Below are 20240 nucleotides of genomic sequence, written 5' to 3'. Positions count from 1 at the left end.
TCAAGGTCACAGGGGTGAAATCGGCTCAAATCTGTAAACAATAATTTTGCGATAGCCAAGAGCCTCCAAGACCTGATATTAGGCCAATAGAATGCTGGAATGAAGGACTAGAAAATGTTTAATATGAATAAAACTAGCTTACAATGATATTTGAATAAAGAGGTAATCAACATAGTATCTTTAGAAATGACTTCAATCAACTTCAAAGTTGCTGTAGAGCCAGGTGAGCGATACAGGCCCATTGGGCCTCTTTTATAATGATCTGAGAGTCCCTTTAGGAGTGTCGTACAGTATTATATAATGATCTGAGAGTCCCTTTAGGAGTGTCGTACAGTATTATATAATGATCTGAGAGTCCCTTTAGGAGTGTCGTACAGTATTATATAATGATCTGAGAGTCCCTTTAGGAGTGTCGTACAGTATTATATAATGATCTGAGAGTCCCCTTAGGAGTGTCGTACAGTATTATATAATGATCTGAGAGTCCCTTTAGGAGTGTCGTACAGTATTATATAATGATCTGAGAGTCCCTTTAGGAGTGTCGTACAGTATTATATAATGATCTGAGAGTCCTTTTAGGAGTGTCGTACAGTATTATATAATGATCTGAGAGTCCCTTTAGGAGTGTCGTACAGTATTATATAATGATCTGAGAGTCCCTTTAGGAGTGTTGTACAGTGTTATAAAATAATCTGAGAGTCCCTTTAGGAGTGTCGTACAGTATTATATAATGATCTGAGAGTCCCTTTAGGAGTGTTGTACAGTATTATATAATGATCTGAGAGTCCCTTTAGGAGTGTCGTACAGTATTATATAATGATCTGAGAGTCCCTTTAGGAGTGTTGTACAGTATTATATAATGATCTGAGAGTCCCTTTAGGAGTGTCGTACAGTATTATATAATGATCTGAGAGTCCCTTTAGGAGTGTTGTACAGTATTATATAATGATCTGAGAGTCCCTTTAGGAGTGTTGTACAGTATTATATAATGATCTGAGAGTCCCTTTAGGAGTGTCGTACAGTATTATATAATGATCTGAGAGTCCCTTTAGGAGTGTCGTACAGTATTATATAATAATCTGAGAGTCCCTTTAGGAGTGTCGTACAGTATTATATAATAATCTGAGAGTCCCTTTAGGAGTGTCGTACAGTATTATATAATGATCTGAGAGTTTATGGTTTAAGGGGATGCCCTTGCATGGTAAAAATAGATAAAGTAACAAGTAGTTCTTGGTTTAAGGGGATGCCCTGTATAAAGATGATATCTAAATATTATTTTTGCTTTGATTCCAGGAAATCTGAAGAAACTGTCCATCCTGAAGGCCGATCAGAACCGTCTGTTGGTGCTTACTCCGCAAATTGGAAAGTATGTGTTATCATATCTCATGTTTAATAGAAAAAGTGTACATGTACGGTCAAACAATACCGTATATATCCTGTAATATCACATCTCATGTACGGTCAAACAATACAGTATATATCCTGTAATATCACATCTCATGTACGGTCAAACAATACCGTATATATCCTGTAATATCACATCTCCTGTACAGTCAAACAATACCGTATATATCCTGTAAAATCACATCTCCTGTACAGTCAAACAATACCGTATCTATCCTGTAATATCACATCTCATGTACGGTCAAACAATACAGTATATATCCTGTAATATCACATCTCATGTACGGTCAAACAATACCGTATATATCCTGTAATATCACACCTCCTGTACGGTCAAACAATACCATATCTATCCTGTAATATCACATCTCTTGTACGGTCAAACAATACCGTATATATCCTATAATATCACATCTCATGTACGGTCAAACAATATACCGTATATATCCTGTAATATCACATCTCATCATGTACGGTCAAACAATACTGTATATATCCTGTAATATCACATCTCATGTACGGTCAAACAATACCGTATATATCCTGTAATATCACATCTCTTGTACGGTCAAACAATACCGTATATATCCTGTAATATCACATCTCATGTACGGTCAAACAATACCGTATATATCCTGTAATATCACATCTCATGTACGGTCAAACAATACAGTATATATCCTGTAATATCACATCTCATGTACGGTCAAACAATACCGTATAAATCCTGTAATATCACATCTCATACCGTATATATCCTGTAATATCACATCTCATGTACGGTCAAACAATACCGTATATATCCTGTAATATCACATCTCATGTACGGTCAAACAATACCGTATATATCCTGTAATATCACATCTCATGTACGGTCAAACAATACCATATCTATCCTGTAATATCACATCTCATGTACGGTCAAACAATACCGTATATATCCTGTAATATCACATCTCTTGTACAGTCAAACAATACCGTATATATCCTGTAATATCACATCTCATGTACGGTCAAACAATATACCGTATATATCCTGTAATATCACAATTCATGTACGGTCAAACAATACCGTATATATCCTGTAATATCACATCTCATGTACGGTCAAACAATACCGTATATCCTGTAATATCACATCTCATCATGTACGGTCAAACAATACTGTATATATCCTGTAATATCACATCTCCTGTACGGTCAAACAATACCATATCTATCCTGTAATATCACATCTCTTGTACGGTCAAACAATACCGTATATATCCTGTAATATCATATCTCATGTACGGTCAAACAATATACCGTATATATATCCTGTATTCTACCACAATACACTGTGTTATTCCACTCTCAAGCCATTGTATAAATGTGTCGACTGTTGGATAAATATATGTTACATACCACTAGTGGTATATGACCTTCTGGTCTTTTGATTGGTCAAGAATTGGAACTTTGACCCAAGCTGCAATTGTTATTGACGTCATCAATAATCGAATGACGTCACATCCCCGGGTCCCGGACGTCACCGGTACTCTTTATTTGCATACACGAAATTATACTTAGCCCCGTTTCCCTTTGATTCAATTGTTGGGTATGGAATTTATTTTACAATCGTAAGTTATTTTTTAAAAGTTGCAAACTTAACTTAACTTAAACGTGTGAAATAAATTCCATATCCAACAATCACTCGTTGTGTAACCTCTATATATCACATCTCATGTACTGTGAAACAAAACCATATACATCTGGTAATATCACATCTCGTGTAGACAGAATTTGTTCTTTTTAATTTTGTGAAAACTGTATATACATGATTGCATCTTAGAAATACAGTAAAACCTTCTCTATGTTAACATGTGCGATAGCTCAGTAGGTTACAGCCCCGGCCTCGTAACCTCAGGTACAGCCCCAGCCTCGTAACCTCAGGTGAAGAGTTGAATGGTTCAATGATCCCTACCCGAGAAATAGGCTGGTCTGTACTGTCTTGATTGTGCCCTTTGGCAAGACACTTTACCCCAATTACTCTGGATGGCATGTGGTGGGCTTGTTGTATGTTGTTCAGTGAAGTAGTCACCAGCTACTACAAGGAGACCCTGCTTTGGCTATTAACGGGGCGATTAACCTAGTAAACAAATAAACAAAAACAAACCTTCCAATGGAGGCAACAAAACTCACATATGACAGGAAGTCTATTAAACCAGGTTCTGGTAACTAGTGTAGTATATAATGATGAGAGGGGAAAGTACCGTCACATATGACAGGTGGTCTCTTAATCCAGGTTCTGGTAACTAGTGTAGTAAATAACATTGGGAGGGGAAAGTATGGTCACATGTGACAGGTGGTCTCTTAATCCAGGTTCTGGTAACTAGTGTAGTATATAACATTGGGAGGGAAAGTATGGTCACATATGACAGGTGGTCTCTTAATCCAGGTTCAGGTAACTAGTAAATAGTAAATAATGATGGGAGGGGAAAGTACGGTCACATATGAGAGGGAATGACCTAACTCAGGTGGCCACTAAGACAGGTTTGACTTAACTGTTTTCTAATTCACTGACTAAGTTGTTTGGTATTGAAAATGCTACACACAAGAAAAATTATTTGTTTGCTTGAATTCACAGCTGTGAGATGCTACAAGAAATGATCCTTACAGAAAACTTGTTAAACGTGAGTATAGAAACTGTTTTATTGATCAGGTTAAACGTAATTGTTATTCATTTGAAATGTCAAATGGTATTTGATTGGTTAAGTTATTCATTTGAAAGGTATTTGATTGGTTAATAGCAGTTAAGCAGGATATACCATCTGCAAATGTCTCATTTGTATATATGAAACTCGGATATCAAAATGACATCAGCGACTCCACCCTCTGTAAGGTCATTGAATATTACTGAAAAATAATTAACTAAATTTCTGAGAAAGCACATAGAAATAACTGACAGTATTGCAATTATTACTGCTTAGGCTTGATTAATAAATATAAGTTAGAATTAGGATGATATGCATAATTGCCGATTATAGTTACTGAGTATAATTACTGTGTATAATTACCGAGTATAATTACTGTGTATAATTACCGAGTATAATTACTGTGTATAATTACCGAGTATAATTATTGTGTATAGTTACAGAGTATAATTACTGTGTATAATTACCGAGTATAATTACTGTGTATAATTACCGAGTATAATTACTGTGTATAATTACCGAGTATAATTACTGTGTATAGTTACTGATTATAGTTACGGAGTATAATTACTGTGTATAATTACCGAGTATAATTACTGTGTATAGTTACCAAGTATACTTACAAGAACACTGTGTATAATTACTGTGTATAATTACAGAGTATAATTATTGTGTATAGTTACCGAGTATAATTACTGTGTATATTTACCGAGTATAATTACTGTGTATATTTACCGAGTATATAGTTACGGAGTATAATTATTGTGTATAGTTACCGAGTATAATTACTGTGTATATTTACCGAGTATAATTACTGTGTATATTTACTGAGTATAATTACTGTGTATATTTACCGAGTATAATTAATATGTATAATTACCCAGTATAGTTACCAAGTATAATTACTGTGTATAGTACCGAGTATAATTACTGTGTACAAGGTAGCCAGTATAATTACAGAATATATAGTTACCAAGTATAATTACTGTATATAGTTACTGTGTACAAGTTAGCCAGTATAATTACAGAATATATAGTTACCAAGTATAATTACTATATATAGTTACTGTGTACAAGTTAGCCAGTATAATTACAGAATATATAGTTACCAAGTATAATTACTGTATATAGTTACTGTGTACAAGTTAGCCAGAATAATTACAGAATATATAGTTACCAAGTATAATTACTGTATATAGTTACTGTGTACAAGTTAGCCAGTATAATTACAGAATATATAGTTACCAAGTATAATTACTGTGTATAGTACCAAGTATAATTACTGTGTACAAGTTAGCCAGTATAATTACAGAATATATAGTTACCAAGTATAATTACTGTATATAGTTACTGTGTACAAGTTAGCCAGAATAATTACAGAATATATAGTTACCAAGTATAATTACTGTATATAGTTACTGTGTACAAGTTAGCCAGTATAATTACTGTATATAATTACTGTGTACAAGTTAGCCAGTATAATTACTGTATATAGTTACTGTGTACAAGTTAGCCAGTATAATTACAGAATACATAGTTACCAAGTATAATTACTGTATATAGTTACTGTGTACAAGTTAACCAGTATAATTACAGAATATATAGTTACCAAGTATAATTACTGTGTATAGTACCAAGTATAATTACTGTATATAGTTACTGTGTACAAGTTAGCCAGTATAATTACAGAGTCAATTCTTCCTCACCAATGTTATTATGAATGTATTGTTTCTGTAATGGTAAGCCTTTATCAGTTTGTATAAGTTCAGTTAATAAAGTGTTGCATTTTGTTCATTTGTTGAAAATCATCCTAAACATCAGAGTTTCAAATATGTGATGTACCCAGATATATTTAAATATGCATCCTTTTTATTCATTAGGAACTTCCAATAACGATTGGTCGTCTAAAGAACCTCTCCAATTTTAATGTGGATAGAAACAAGCTTACAGAAATCCCAGTTGAGGTAGGCAATTGCACAAGAGATGAAACGTTCTGTATTGATTTGCACAGATAAGTTGTATTTTGATCGGACTATCTGAAGTGTTATTTCTAAAACTGCACACAATATAACACTCAAGTGTGTAAAACAAAGAGAGAGAGAGAAATAATACAAAATAGAAAAAAGAAAAAAAGACTGTACTTTTGATTTTTCAGGAAAGGAAACATTAGGTAGTACATAAGCGGGTATTGAATTTGTTATTTGTGTTGGTAAATGTTTGATAGGTAGATATATATTGAAGTGCAGGTTTGGTCTCATGACAAATGTTGTTCGATTATGAGATAATGTTGTAAGAATGAAGTGAACATTTGTTTAGGTCAACTTTGTATTTATAGATTGGGCGGTGTTTGCGGCTAAATGTGTTTTCCATGCGCGACAATCGACTTCTCCGTCTTCCTCAAGAACTGGGAAATCTAAAGGAACTCCATGTCTTGGACGTTTCTGGTAACAGACTAGAATATCTACCCATCACAGTGGCTAATCTCAACCTCAAGGCTCTGTGGTTGGCAGAAAACCAAGCCAAGCCAATGCTCAAGTTTCAGACAGACTTTGATGAGCGGACTGGACAACGTGTTCTTACCTGCTTTCTGCTGCCACAGCAGGATTTCCACACAGAGAGCATGGGTAGGTCATTGCCTAATATGGTCATGGTTCCGCCCCCAGTGGGCAGGTCATTGCCAAATATGGTCATGAAACCGCCCCCTGTGGAATTTCACAGCTCTGGTAGGTGCATCACAATTACATGGTTATGGTTCCTGCTAACTCCTCTCTAGAGTACAAAATTGGTTGTTGGGCAGGATTTGGTCTATTCTTTGTCATGAAAATATACATATACAAAAAACTTTACTCTCTTATTGATTGTGAAACAAGATACCATTTATGGAAATTTATTTTTGAAAAAATGTGCTAAAGCAAATTAGTTTAGGAAGGTGTGGTGATAGCTGTTCCATCAACCTCCCTTGTATGATAATAATGGCATTAGAGTAAAAGTTAATATTAGCTGTTCTAACAACCTCCCTTGTATGATAATAAAGGCATTAGAGTAAAAGTTAATAGAAGCTGTTCCAACAACCTCCCTTGTATGATAATAAAGGCATTAGAGTAAAAGTTAACAGTAGCTGTTCCAACAACCTCCTGTGTACTGTAATAGTGTAGACAGTAGAGAAAGGTGTTGTAGCTGTTTCAACGACCTCCCCTGTACCATATAGCAGGAAGGTAATCTAATAGCTGTTTCAAGCACCTCCTTTGTAACATAAAGGTAAGTATATTAACATTAATTTTGAGTCAGAGTAACCCATTTATATGAAGCTCAAATATGAACGAAATGAATTTACAAAAAAATACTCATATGATTGGGTTTAATCTGATGAATGAAGATACAGACCTCCTAACATCACAATGTTAACCTGGCATGAATCCTGGCTGAACATGTTGTTAATAGTAAGATATTTAAACATATGTATTTACTCATCTTTAACAGTATTTCATAAGGTACATACTGTACCAATTCATTAGTGGGCTGGTGAAATTTACCAAAATATTCAAACAGTAGGGTGTTTATAGGATAAGTGATGAGATTTTGTTGAAGTAGGACAGTATTGAAATAAGTCAGTTTTCACATTTTTTACTAGCCATCAACAAATGGAAGAACAAGTGTATGCGTATGTATCGCTGTGTCAGTTGTGTTCTTACCTGTGATTGGTCGCTTACATGTTCACATTTATGGTACTGCTTTGATAAGGATATTGAAGACCTTCCAACAGTCAAACAGATTATGTTTTTGTTTTTTCAAAATTATCTTACCGAGAGCTTTTAAATTTAAAGAACTCATTTCAAAAATTAACTGAATGCCATAAAAACAACATTTTCATGATATGCCGGAATCCCAGCATCTGTATCTAGACAATACCAGGCATCACCTGCACATTCTGCACTGTATAAATCATGTATGTGATACACTATTCTATCTATAGATCCATGGACAGATTAAGGAGATAGAATCTAGGTCCTCTCAGTACCTCAGAGTGTCATTTTGATACCAAAGTTTTTTGTAAAGCAGAGATTGACGAGCCTTTTCCCCATCATAAATTATTATCCACTACAGTTCTCCATAAATGAATATTTTCTAGACCTATATCACTACATGGGTCATGCCAATGGACTTGCATGTACATTGATTTAACATGAATCATTCCATGTGGCTGATCCGGGGATAGTGGGTTGAGGTCCAGTTAGAGAAGGAGGCTGGAAACTCCTGTCCCCATATTCATTAAACCATTTTCATGCCTGAACATACATTGTGTTCTGAAACCATAGACATTACTGAATGATGAAACAGTCTAGTTAGAGAGTAAGACTAAATATTGAACACTTTATCTCAACAAAATGAAACAGTCTAGTTAGAGAGTAAGACTAAATATTGAACACTTTATCTCAACAAAATGAAAGTCTAGTTAGAGAGTAAGACTAAATATTGAACACTTTATCTCAACAAATAAATATTGAACACTTTATCTCAACAAATAAATATTGAACACTTTATCTCAGCAAAATGGGTCTTCTTTATCCTTACTTTTGTTCTGAAGTTTAGTGATCAGAAACAAAATATCCCGCCAATGTTCACAATTATTACATCAGTTCTTCAAATTCTGACAGAAAAGACCTATTTTTAATTACTTTTTGTTTCATCAGCAATTCCACATAAAACTAGCCCTGATGTTGTTGTGTATTGTTGTAGCTTTGCACACTTTCTTTTCTGGGATGATTTTACCTGTGTAATGAAATGATGGATTGTGAAAATAGGTTGGATATTTTGTCCATAATCTGAAAAGTTGACATGAAACAGATTAAGTTGGACAAATTAGTATCAAACTTGAGGTAATGTTTTTAGCTCACCTGCCCGAAGGGCAAGTGAGCTTATGCCGTGGCGCGGCGTCCGTCGTCCGTCCGGCGTCAACTTTCCATTCAAGCAACTTCTTCTCAATAACCAAAAGGCCTAGAGACCTAATATTGGGCCTGTAGCATGCTGGGGTGAAGGGCTACCAAGTTTGTTCAAATGAATGACCTTGACCTTCATTCAAGGTCACAGGAGTCAAAAAGGCTAAAATCTTCAAACGACTTCTTTTCAACAACCAACAGTCCCAGGGAGTTGATATTGGGTCTGTAGCATGCTGGGGTAAAGGGCTACCAAGTTTGTTCAAATGAATGACCTTGACTTTCATTCAAGGTCACAGGAGTCAAAAAGGCTAAAATCTTTAACCGACTTCTTTTCAATAACCAAGAGTCCCAGAGACCTAATATTTGGCCTGTAGCATGCTGGGGTGAAGGGCTACCAAGTTTGTTCAAATGAATGACCTTGACCTTCATTCAAGGTCACAGGGGTCAAAAAGGCTAAAATCTTCAAACGACTTCTTCTCAATAACCAAGAGTCCCAGGGACTTGATATTGGGTCTGTAGCATGCTGGGTGAAGGGCTACCAAGTTTGTTCAAATGAATGACCTTGACTTTCATTCAAGGTCACAGGAGTCAAAAAGGCTAAAATCTTTAACGACTTCTTCTCAATAACCAAGAGTCCCAGGGAGTTGATATTGGGTCTGTAGCATGCTCGGGTGAAGGGCTACCAAGTTTGTTCAAATGAATGACCTTGACTTTCATTCAAGGTCACAGGGGTCAAAAAGGCTAAAATCTTTAAACGACTTCTTCTCAATAACCAAGAGGCCCAGGGAGTTGATATTGGGTCTGTAGCATGCTGGGGTGAAGGGCTACCAAGTTTGTTCAAATGAATGACCTTGACCGTCATTCAAGGTCACAGGGGTCAAAAAGGCTAAAATCTTTAAACGACTTCTTCTCAATAACCGAGAGTCCCAGAGGCCTAATATTTGGCCTGTAGCATGCTGGGGTGAAGGGCTCCCAAGTTTGTTCAAATGAATGACCTTGACTTTCATTCAAGGTCACAGGAGTCAAAAAGGCTAAAATCTTTAAACGACTTCTTCTCAATAACCAAGAGTCTCAGGGAGTTGATATTGGGTCTGTAGCATGCTGCGGTAAAGGGCTACCAATTTTGTTCAAATGAATGACCTTGACCTTCATTCAAGGTCACAGGGGTCAAAAAGGCTAAAATCTTTAAACAACTTCTTCTCAATAACCAAGAGTCCCAGGGAGTTGATATTGGGTCTGTAGCATGCTGGGGTGAAGGGCTACCAAGTTTGTTCAAATGAATGACCTTGACTTTCATTCAAGGTCACAGGAGTCAAAAAGGCTAAAATCTTTAAACGACTTCTTTTCAATAACCAAGAGTCCCAGAGACCTAATATTTGGCCTGTAGCATGCTGGGGTGAAGGGCTACCAAGTTTGTTCAAATGAATGACCTTGACTTTCATTCAAGGTCACAGGAGTCAAAAAGGCTAAAATCTTTAAACGACTTCTTCTCAATAACCAGGAGTCCCAGAGAGTTGATATTGGGTCTGTAGCATGCTGGGGTAAAGGGCTACCAAGTTTGTTCAAATGAATGACCTTGACCTTCATTCAAGGTCACAGGGGTCAAAAAGGCTAAAATCTTTAAACAACTTCTTCTCAATAACCAAGAGTCCCAGGGAGTTGATATTGGGTCTGTAGCATGCTGGGGTGAAGGGCTACCAAGTTTGTTCAAATGAATGACCTTGACCTTCATTCAAGGTCACGTCGATCAAGTATGCTTAAATCTTTAAATGACTTTTAGTGAAAAGCCAAAGTGCAGAGAGACATTATATTGGTCCTGTAGCATGCTTTCAAATAACTGCAGGATCCATATATGAAAAGATCACTGCATTGCAGGTGAGCGATTTGGGCCCATTGGGCCCTTGTTTATCATATAGACTGTTGTGAATTTTATAACTCATGTAAAAAGGTTAAGAAGGTGTTTGAGATTATTTATCTAATATACTTTGATAACCTTTGACCTTTGTAACATCTAACCTTGTAATCTCTCAATTTATAATGTTTCTGACCTATAAACAGTGATTTGAAAGTTTTCAGGTTTTAAGTTAATAAAAATCAAGTGATTTTTGTGGTACTAAGAGAGGATTTTTGTATTTTTTTTTTGTAGAAGCTGTAAACATATGTCAGTTTGCTTGTTTTAACCTGGTAATTAAAAAGGAGGTCCTCTGTGTGGTGTTTTGTAGAAATATAAGAATTTACATGTAGCTACTTTAAACCTGATTAAGGTTAAGAGTTATCTCCCTAATGAAAAAATGCCATTGCGTAATGGCTCTACAACCTTACTTGATAATCCATTTTGATTCTACCAGATTATTATATGTCACTAATGCATGCAGTCATGTGCACCTTTCATGTTTATCTACTCATCAACCAATTTCAAATTACAATTCAGTAAATTAAATGATAACAGCTTTGGTAATTTGTACCTCCTGAACTTGGTACTAGGGCAGTTAGGTATAGTGGTTTGTAGATCACCTGAGGACCGATGACCTAGTTAGGAGTTAGGTATAGTGGTGTGAGGACCGATGACCTAGTTAGGAGTTAGGTATAGTGATCACCTGATGACTGATGACCTAGTTAGGAGTTAGGTATAGTGGTTTGTAGATCACCTGAGGACCGATGACCTAGTTAGGAGTTAGGTATAGTGGTGTGAGGACCAATGACCTAGTTAGGAGTTAGGTATAGTGGTTTGTAGATCACCTGATGACCGGTGACCTAGTTAGGAGTTAGGTATAGTGGTCTGTAGATCACCTGATGACTGTTGACCTAGTTAGGAGTTAGGTATAGTGGTGTGAGGACCGATGACCTAGTTAGGAGTTAGGTATAATGGTGTGAGGACCGATGACCTAGTAAGGAGTTAGGTATAGTGGTCTGTAGATCACCTGAGGACCAGTGACCTAGTTAGGAGTTAGGTATAGTGATCACCTGAGGACCAGTGACCTAGTTAGGAGTTAGGTATAGTGGTGTGTAGATTACCTGATGACCAGTGACCTAGTTAGGAGTTAGGTATAGTGGTGTGAGGACCAATGACCTAGTTAGGAGTTAGGTATAGTGGTGTGTAGATCACCTGAGGACCGATGACCTAGTTAGGAGTTAGGTATAGTGGTGTGATGACCGATGACCTAGTTAGGAGTTAGGTATAGTGGTGTGTAGATCACCTGAGGACCAGTGACCTAGTTAGGAGTTAGGTATAGTGGTGTGAGGACCGATGACCAAGTTAGGAGTTAGGTATAGTGGTCTGTAGATCACCTGATGACCAGTGACCTAGTTAGGAGATAGGTATAGTGGTTTGAGGACCGATGACCTAGTTAGGAGCTAGGTATAGTGGTGTGAGGACAGATGACCTAGTTAGGAGCTAGGTATAGTGATGTGAGGACCAATGACCTAGTTAGGAGTTAGGTATAGTGGTCTGTAAATCACCTGAGGACCAGTGACCTAGTTAGGAGTTTGGTATAGTGGTCTGCAGATCACCTGATGACCAGTGACCTAGTTAGGAGTTAGGTATAGTGGTGTGAGGACCGATGACCAGTGACCTAGTTAGGAATTAGGTATAGTGGTGTGAGGACCGATGACCTAGTTAGGAGTTAGGTATAGTGGTCTTTAGATCACCTGATGACCAGTGACCTAGTTAGAAGTTAGGTATAGTGGTCTGTAGATCACCTGATGACCAGTGGCCAAGTTAGGAGTTAGGTATAGTTGTGTGAGGACCAATGACCTAGTTAGGAGTTAGATATAGTGGTCTGTAGATCACCTGAGGACCGGTGACCTAGTTAGGAGTTTGGTATAGTGGTGTGAGGACCAATGACCAGTGTGGGAGTTCCTAGTTAGGATGATGGTCCTGTAAGGGGGTTCCTAGTTAGGATGACAGTCCAGTGTGGGAGTTCCTAGTTAGGATGACGGTCCAGTGTGGGAGTTCCTAGTTAGGGTGACGGTCCAGAGTGGGAGTTCCAAGTTAGGATGATGGTCCAGTATGGGAGTTCCTAGTTAGGATGATGGTCCTGTATGGGGGTTCCTAGTTAGGATGACGGTCCAGTGTGGGGGTTCTTAGTTAGGATGACAATCCAGTGTTGGAGTTCCTAGTTAGGATGATGGTCCAGTGTTGGAGTTCCTAGTTAGGATGATGGTCCAGTGTGGGAGTTCCTAGTTAGGATGACGGTCTAGTGTGGGAGTTCCTAGTTAGGATGACGGTCCAGTGTTGGAGTTCCTAGTTAGGATGATGGTCCAGTAAGGGAGTTCCTAGTTAGGATGACGGTCTAGTGTGGGAGTTCCTAGTTAGGATGATGGTCCAGTGTGGGAGTTCCTAGTTAGGATGACGGTCCAGTGTGGGAGTTCCTAGTTAGGATGACGGTCCAGTGTGGGAGTTCCTAGTTAGGATGACGGTCCAGTGTGGGAGTTCCTAGTTAGGATGACGTTCCAGTGTGGGAGTTCCTAGTTAGGATGATGGTCCAGTGTGGGAGTTCCTAGTTAGGATGACGGTCCAGTGTGGGAGTTCCTAGTTAGGATGACGGTCCAGTGTGGGAGTTCCTAGTTAGGATGACGGTCCAGTGTGGGAGTTCCTAGTTTCGATGACGGTCCAGTGTGGGAGTTTCTAGTTAGGATGACGGTCCAGTGTGGAAGTTCCTAGTTAGGATGACGGTCCAGTGTGGGAGTTCCTAGTTTCGATGACGGTCCAGTGTGGGAGTTCCTAGTTAGGATGACGGTCCAGTGTGGAAGTTCCTAGTTAGGATGACGGTCCAGTGTGGGAGTTCCTAGTTTCGATGACGGTCCAGTGTGGGAGTTCCTAGTTAGGATGACGGTCCAGTGTGGGAGTTCCTAGTTAGGATGATGGTCCAGTGTGGGAGTTCCTAGTTAGGATGACGGTCCAGTGTTGGAGTTCCTAGTTAGGATGACGGTCAAGGAGTTGAAGGCAAAAAAATGAGCAAAATTATCTGTTGAATATTTCATGTTCTCAGCTTACTGTTTTGTTTAATTTAAGATTTTGTGATAATGCATTAAACAGGAAAATATAATGTTATCTATGTGAAGTAACATTAGGAGCATTAAAACAGTCTGTTGCATTGTATTCCTTAATCATGGGGAAATTCTTTTATCTGAGGAAATCAAAAACAATTCATTTATATTAAATTCTTGATTTTATATGAATTGGTCCTTATTCATTCATCTGAATTTTAGTTCTTTGACTATAAAGATATGTTTTGAATTTGCAGAGAATATGTCTGTTAAAACCTTTCATCAACAAAGATGTACTGTAACTTATTGTTGTGATGGAAAATTTAATTGCTACTTTTTTTTCCAGAAAATTTACTTCGAGGCAGTATTGCTACAGATGCAGAGAGCCAGATAATTGAAGAGACTTTGAAAAATCCCCGAGATAGTACCATACAGTTTGAGGTTCCTGACTCGGACGGTGATGATGATAGCAATGTAAGAATAAAAGGATTATGGAAAATCTCTATAAAGTTAACAACAATTCAAAAAAACAATTTCAAATTTAGACAATTTCAACAGTCAAACAAAACCCAAACACCCAGGTGATTGAGACAGGAGATCACAAGCACCCAGAGGATTGATATGTGAGAAATACAAACACACTATGTAGTAAGATATGTGAGAAATACAAACACACTATGTAATTGATATGTGAGAAATACAAACACACATGTAATTGATATGTGAGAAATACAAACACACATGTAATTGATATGTGAGAAATACAAACACACATGTAATTGATATGTGAGAAATACAAACACACAGATAATTGATATGTGAGAAATACAAACACACATGTAATGGATATGTGAGAAACACAAACACACATGTAATTGATATGTGAGAAACACAAACACACATGTAATTGAGATATGAGAAACACTAACATGATAATTGAGATATGAGAAACACTAACATGTACTTGAGATATGAGAAACACTAACATGTAATTGAGATATGAGAAACACTAACATGATAATTGAGATATAAGAAACAGTAATTTAGTAACACTAGTTTTAAGAAAATTTAGATCATTTTATAAATATTACTTACTGTTTGAGAATAAATATTTGAGGGGTGGGGATTACTTGTCCAAAACATTATTCCCAAATGTATTTATCCCAGCCAGAGCACATTGGACCAGATAGTCACGACTTCACCAGTCAATTAAACAAAGTATTCTGTAGATTTTTTTTTCATTTATTTTTTATTTCTGACCTGAATTTGTTCATTGTGGAATCCAAAATCTGTGGATCTATTGCTGGTTTTAAGGAAAGTTAGGACCGTTGATTATTGATACTTTAGAACAGAATTTATAAATTGTATGAACCTAATCACATCAATTCAACCTGCAAATCAAAGAGTTATTCAATAATCAAATACCCAGTGCTAACTTACTGAGTTATAAGAATCTACAAATTGTTTTATCTCAATTCAAAATTTGATTTAAAGCTCCCCAAGCTTACAATGGCTGACAAAGTAAGTACTGGTTCATTGTATGTTCTACATGATTTCTGAACTTTGTTGCATACTTGGCTGAAAACTTGCTCTAGTCCTACATGTATTTATTTGTGTATGCCGAATGTTTCTGTCTTACACTCTTCTTCTTGTGAAGTCTATTTACCTTTGAACTCTCTCACAGAGCATCTTTGTGAGGCATGACACTCCGCATCCCAAGGAGCTGAAAGCACGCCACCCCAAGTTCAACAAGAATAAGGTTCAGGGTATTGATGGGCATGTGATTCCACACCAACAGGAGAAGAAGGTAGGAGACTAGGCTGTCTGTATGTCTCTGCCTGCTCTGTTCTGTGTCTATCTGTATGCTTGTAATTCCATTGTACAATGATATGTCTGTTGATATCATGAGAGTAATGATACAGTGACTACCATAGCTTGACTACAACGATCCTGTATGTCGATCTGTTACTGTATGTCTGTGTATGTATGTCTGTCTGTTACTGAATGTCTATGTGTATGCCCATGGGTACATTATAAACTTGTCCATGGTATTGTTTGCCAAGCTGCACTAACACTAGATAGTAATACAGGTAAATGATGGCAGAACATAATAACAATTATATCATATCAATTTATCTATTGTAGTTTGTCGTTGGTTAAAAGTTCACAAAAAAAAAATTTGATGTTTAAAGATTTTACATGGACCTTTATCACAAAGACTCGTTCTAATAAAATAATTTTATTTAAGTATTTGACCGTATTTATCATTAAGTTGTAACCTCATGATTGAGGCTGTTGGTTCAATATTGTATATTATTGTTACAGGATCAGGCATTCATGCCTGCGCGTGACCGCGACAGTGACTTCCTTTGGCAGCAGGAACAGGCAGAAGAACCATCAGAACCGCGCGACAAGACGTCCAAACGTGTTCACATTGGAGGAGAAGAGGAGGTGGTACCAGATGAACCCATCAAAGAAACTGTACCCCCTGTTATCAAAGGTAGGTCCTAAACCCCTGTTATCAAAGGTAGGTCCTAAACCCCTGTTATCAAAGGTAGGTCCTAAACCCCTGTTATCAAAGGTAGGTCCTAAACCCTTGTTATCAAAGGTAGGTCCTAAACCCCTGTTATCAAAGGTAGGTCCTAAACCCCCGTCATCAAAGGTAGGTCCTAAACCCCTGTTATCAAAGGTAGGTCCTAAACCCCTGTTATCAAAGGTAGGTCCTAAACCCCTGTTATCAAAGGTAGGTCCTAAACCCCCGTCATCAAAGGTAGGTCCTAAACCCCCGTATTCAAAGGTAGGTCCTAAACCCCCGTCATCAAAGGTAGGTCCTAAACCCCTGTTATCAAACGTAGGTCCTAAACCCCCCGTCATCAAAGGTAGGTCCTAAACCCCCCGTCATCAAAGGTAGGTCCTAAACCCCTGTTATCAAAGGTAGGTCCTAAACCCCCCGTCATCAAAGGTAGGTCCTAAACCCCCGTCATCAAAGGTAGGTCCTAAACCCCCGTCATCAAAGGTAGGTCCCTTGTTTAACCCCGCCCCTTCCTGTAATGGTAGGAGGGCCCTCATAGAAAGTGTATACCTATAACAAAGTCCCTTGTAATAACTGTAACCCATGTAACACACGCTCCATTACCACCTTATACCAGGTCCCAGATATAAAGGCTAAGTGCCATTCATCTGAAAACCCCAGTAGAAGCTTTAGCATCTAGACTTGAAATGGAAATTTTTAAAGTTGAATTAAGAGTTGATATTAAGACCAGAAGTAATAATATTTGTGTAATATGAACAGCTCCAGAACTGGTTGGTCCACCTCGTCACGAGAGTCAAACCCAAGAGATCAGCGAGGAGGAGGAATCGCCGACAGAAACTGCTCCACTGATCCGTGAGGTAACTGTGGCTGAGCCTGTGTTCATTCCTGAAGATCATTATAATGGAGCGATGGAAGAGGAGGAGGGAGAGGATTCAGAAGATGAACAGAGGAGTTTTGAGGAGTATGATTCTGATGATGTGAGTCTCAATAGCAGTATTTCACAGATTATCACCCAAAGTTAACATTACAGTATCTTATATTATTAGTGTTTTGTTTGTGTTTATCCCAAGGTATGAATAAACAATAAAAAGTGACATCCTTTTCCATTGTGACATGATGGATCCTAGGCAAATTGAGTTTGACCAAGGTCTAGTTCTATTTTTGATTAAAGCAGTTTGAGATGTAATGCATTGTAAATAAAATATTAAATAATGTATAGAGAATTTACTCAAGCAAAGTAAAATTAACTTATGGCTTGTACAAATTTCCTGTGAAAAGCACTGACTGTGTAATTATGGTTTTAATGTATTTTCAGGACAATATTTACCGTCCACGAAAGGTTGGATTCGACCCAGAGATTGAAGAACACCCAGATCGGAAGATGGGACTTCGACGACGGGACACACCTCATCACAGGAAAAACAAGCGCATCATACACAACGAGGAAACAAAAGAGAAGGTTCTGGAAATTCTGGCTCAAGCTGCTGCTCAAAAGGAACAGACCGTGGCCCCCGTCAAACTGGAGGTGGGTACTGTAGGGTTATTGGTTAGTGTTAAACTGGAGATGGGTACCGTAGGGAAATTGGTTAGTGTTAAACTGGAGGTGGGTACTGTAGGGTTATTGGTTAGTGTTAAACTGGAGATGGGTACCGTAGGGAAATTGGTTAGTGTTAAACTGGAGGTGGGTACTGTAGGGTTATTGGTTAGTGTCAAACTGGAGATGGGTACTGTAGGGTTATTGGTTAGTGTTAAACTGGAGGTGGGTACTGTAGGGTTATTGGTTAGTGTTAAACTGGAGATGGGTACCGTAGGGAAATTGGTTAGTGTTAAACTGGAGGTGGGTACTGTAGGGTTATTGGTTAGTGTTAAACTGGAGGTGGGTACTGTAGGGTTATTGGTTAGTGTTAAACTGGAGGTGGGTACTGTAGGGAAATTGGTTAGTGTTAAACTGGAGATGGGTACTGTAGGGTTATTGGTTAGTGTTAAACTGGAGGTGGGTACTGTAGGGTTATTGGTTAGTGTTAAACTGGAGGTGGGTACTGTAGGGTTATTGGTTAGTGTTAAACTGGAGATGGGTACTGTAGGGTTATTGGTTAGTGTTAAACTGGAGATGGGTACTGTAGGGTTATTGGTTAGTGTTAAACTGGAGATGGGTACTGTAGGGTAATTGGTTAGTGTTAAACTGGAGGTGGGTACTGTAGGGTTATTGGTTAGTGTTAAACTGGAGGTGGGTACTGTAGGGTTATTGGTTAGTGTTAAACTGGAGATGGGTAATGTAGGGTTATTGGTTAGTGTTAAACTGGAGATGGGTACTGTAGGGTTATTAGTTAGTGTTAAACTGGAGGTGGGTACTGTAGGGTTATTGGTTAGTGTCAAACTGGAGGTGGGTACTGTAGGGTTATTGGTTAGTGTTAAACTGGAGGTGTTTAGTGTAGGGTTATTGGTTAGTGTTAAACTGGAGATGGGTAATGTAGGGTTATTGGTTAGTGTTAAACTGGAGATGGGTACTGTAGGGTTATTGGTTAGTGTTAAACTTGAGGTGGGTAATGTAGGGTTATTGGTTAGTGTTAAACTGGAGGTGGGTACTGTAGGGTTATTGGTTAATGTTAAACTGGAGGTGGGTACTGTAGGGTTATTGGTTAGTGTTAAACTGGACATGTTTAGTGTAGGGTTATTGGTTAGTGTTAAACTGGACGTGTTTAGTGTAGGGTTATATGTTTGTATTAAACTAGTGTAATGTAGACCTTAAAAATCTGTATTCAGTTTTTCTGATTAATATTATAGGAAAATAAAATACGCTGTATCTTGATGTTTGTTGTAGTGAGAATGCATTAAATATTTACCACTTTGGTACCTAATGGGATTGAAGTAGCAGGATTTCTTCAGACTACTTTTAATACATTTTTTTATTTTGATGTTTTCTTTCCATCAGCCAATTGAGGGTCTCCGATTACCAAGTGTCAACGACAGTCTCGGCGATAAGAGACAGGAGGAGGAATTCTCTATTCACATACTGCGGCAGAAGGGCCAAGGGCTGGGCATTAGTATCGCAGGAGGCAAGGGGTCTACTCCATACAAAGGGGACGATGAGGTAAGGGGCAAGGGCTGGGCATTAGTATCGCAGGAGGCAAGGGGTCTACTCCATACAAAGGGGACGATGAGGTACGTCATAGGGAGGTGGTAGTAGAGAGGTCAGGTCTACTCCATACAAAGGGGACGATGAGGTAAGTCATAGGGAGGTGGTAGTAGAGAGGTCGGGTCTACTCCATACAAAGGGGATGATGAGGTAGTCATAGGGAGGTGGTAGTAGGGAGGTCGGGTCTACTCCATACAAAGGGGATGATGAGGTAAGTCATAGGGAGGTGGTAGTAGGGAGGTCGGGTCTACTCCATACAAAGGGGATGATGAGGTAAGTCATAGGGAGGTGGTAGTAGAGAGGTCGGGTCTACTCCATACAAAGGGGATGATGAGGTAAGTCATAGCGAGGTGGTAGTAGGGAGGTCGGGTCTACTCCATACAAAGGGGACGATGAGGTAAGTCATAGGGAGGTGGTAGTAGAGAGGTCGGGTCTACTCCATACAAAGGGGATGATGAGGTAAGTCATAGGGAGGTGGTAGTAGAGAGGTCGGGTCTACTCCATACAAAGGGGATGATGAGGTACGTCATAGGGAGGTGGTAGTAGAGAGG

The 20240-nt window shown here is 38.3% G+C and overlaps 1 protein-coding gene across 1 annotated transcript in view; it reads left to right on the top strand.

The window, feature by feature from the left end:
* The window catches only part of LOC117316319 (protein scribble homolog), a 150845-nt gene that overhangs the window by 59989 nt on the left and 70616 nt on the right, over positions 1–20240 (top strand). Inside the window, exons 8-17 of the mRNA XM_033870859.1 lie at positions 1294–1366; positions 4028–4073; positions 5975–6058; positions 6430–6817; positions 14367–14494; positions 15705–15827; positions 16346–16520; positions 17313–17530; positions 17869–18078; positions 19486–19644. Of these exons, the coding sequence (XP_033726750.1) occupies positions 1294–1366; positions 4028–4073; positions 5975–6058; positions 6430–6817; positions 14367–14494; positions 15705–15827; positions 16346–16520; positions 17313–17530; positions 17869–18078; positions 19486–19644 (1604 nt within the window). The remainder of the gene's footprint in view (positions 1–1293; positions 1367–4027; positions 4074–5974; positions 6059–6429; positions 6818–14366; positions 14495–15704; positions 15828–16345; positions 16521–17312; positions 17531–17868; positions 18079–19485; positions 19645–20240) is intronic.

Source organism: Pecten maximus, chromosome 18 (assembly GCF_902652985.1).
Source record: "Pecten maximus chromosome 18, xPecMax1.1, whole genome shotgun sequence".
Classification (NCBI taxonomy): Eukaryota; Metazoa; Mollusca; class Bivalvia; order Pectinida; family Pectinidae; genus Pecten; species Pecten maximus.
This window is presented reverse-complemented; position numbering and strand designations above follow the sequence as displayed.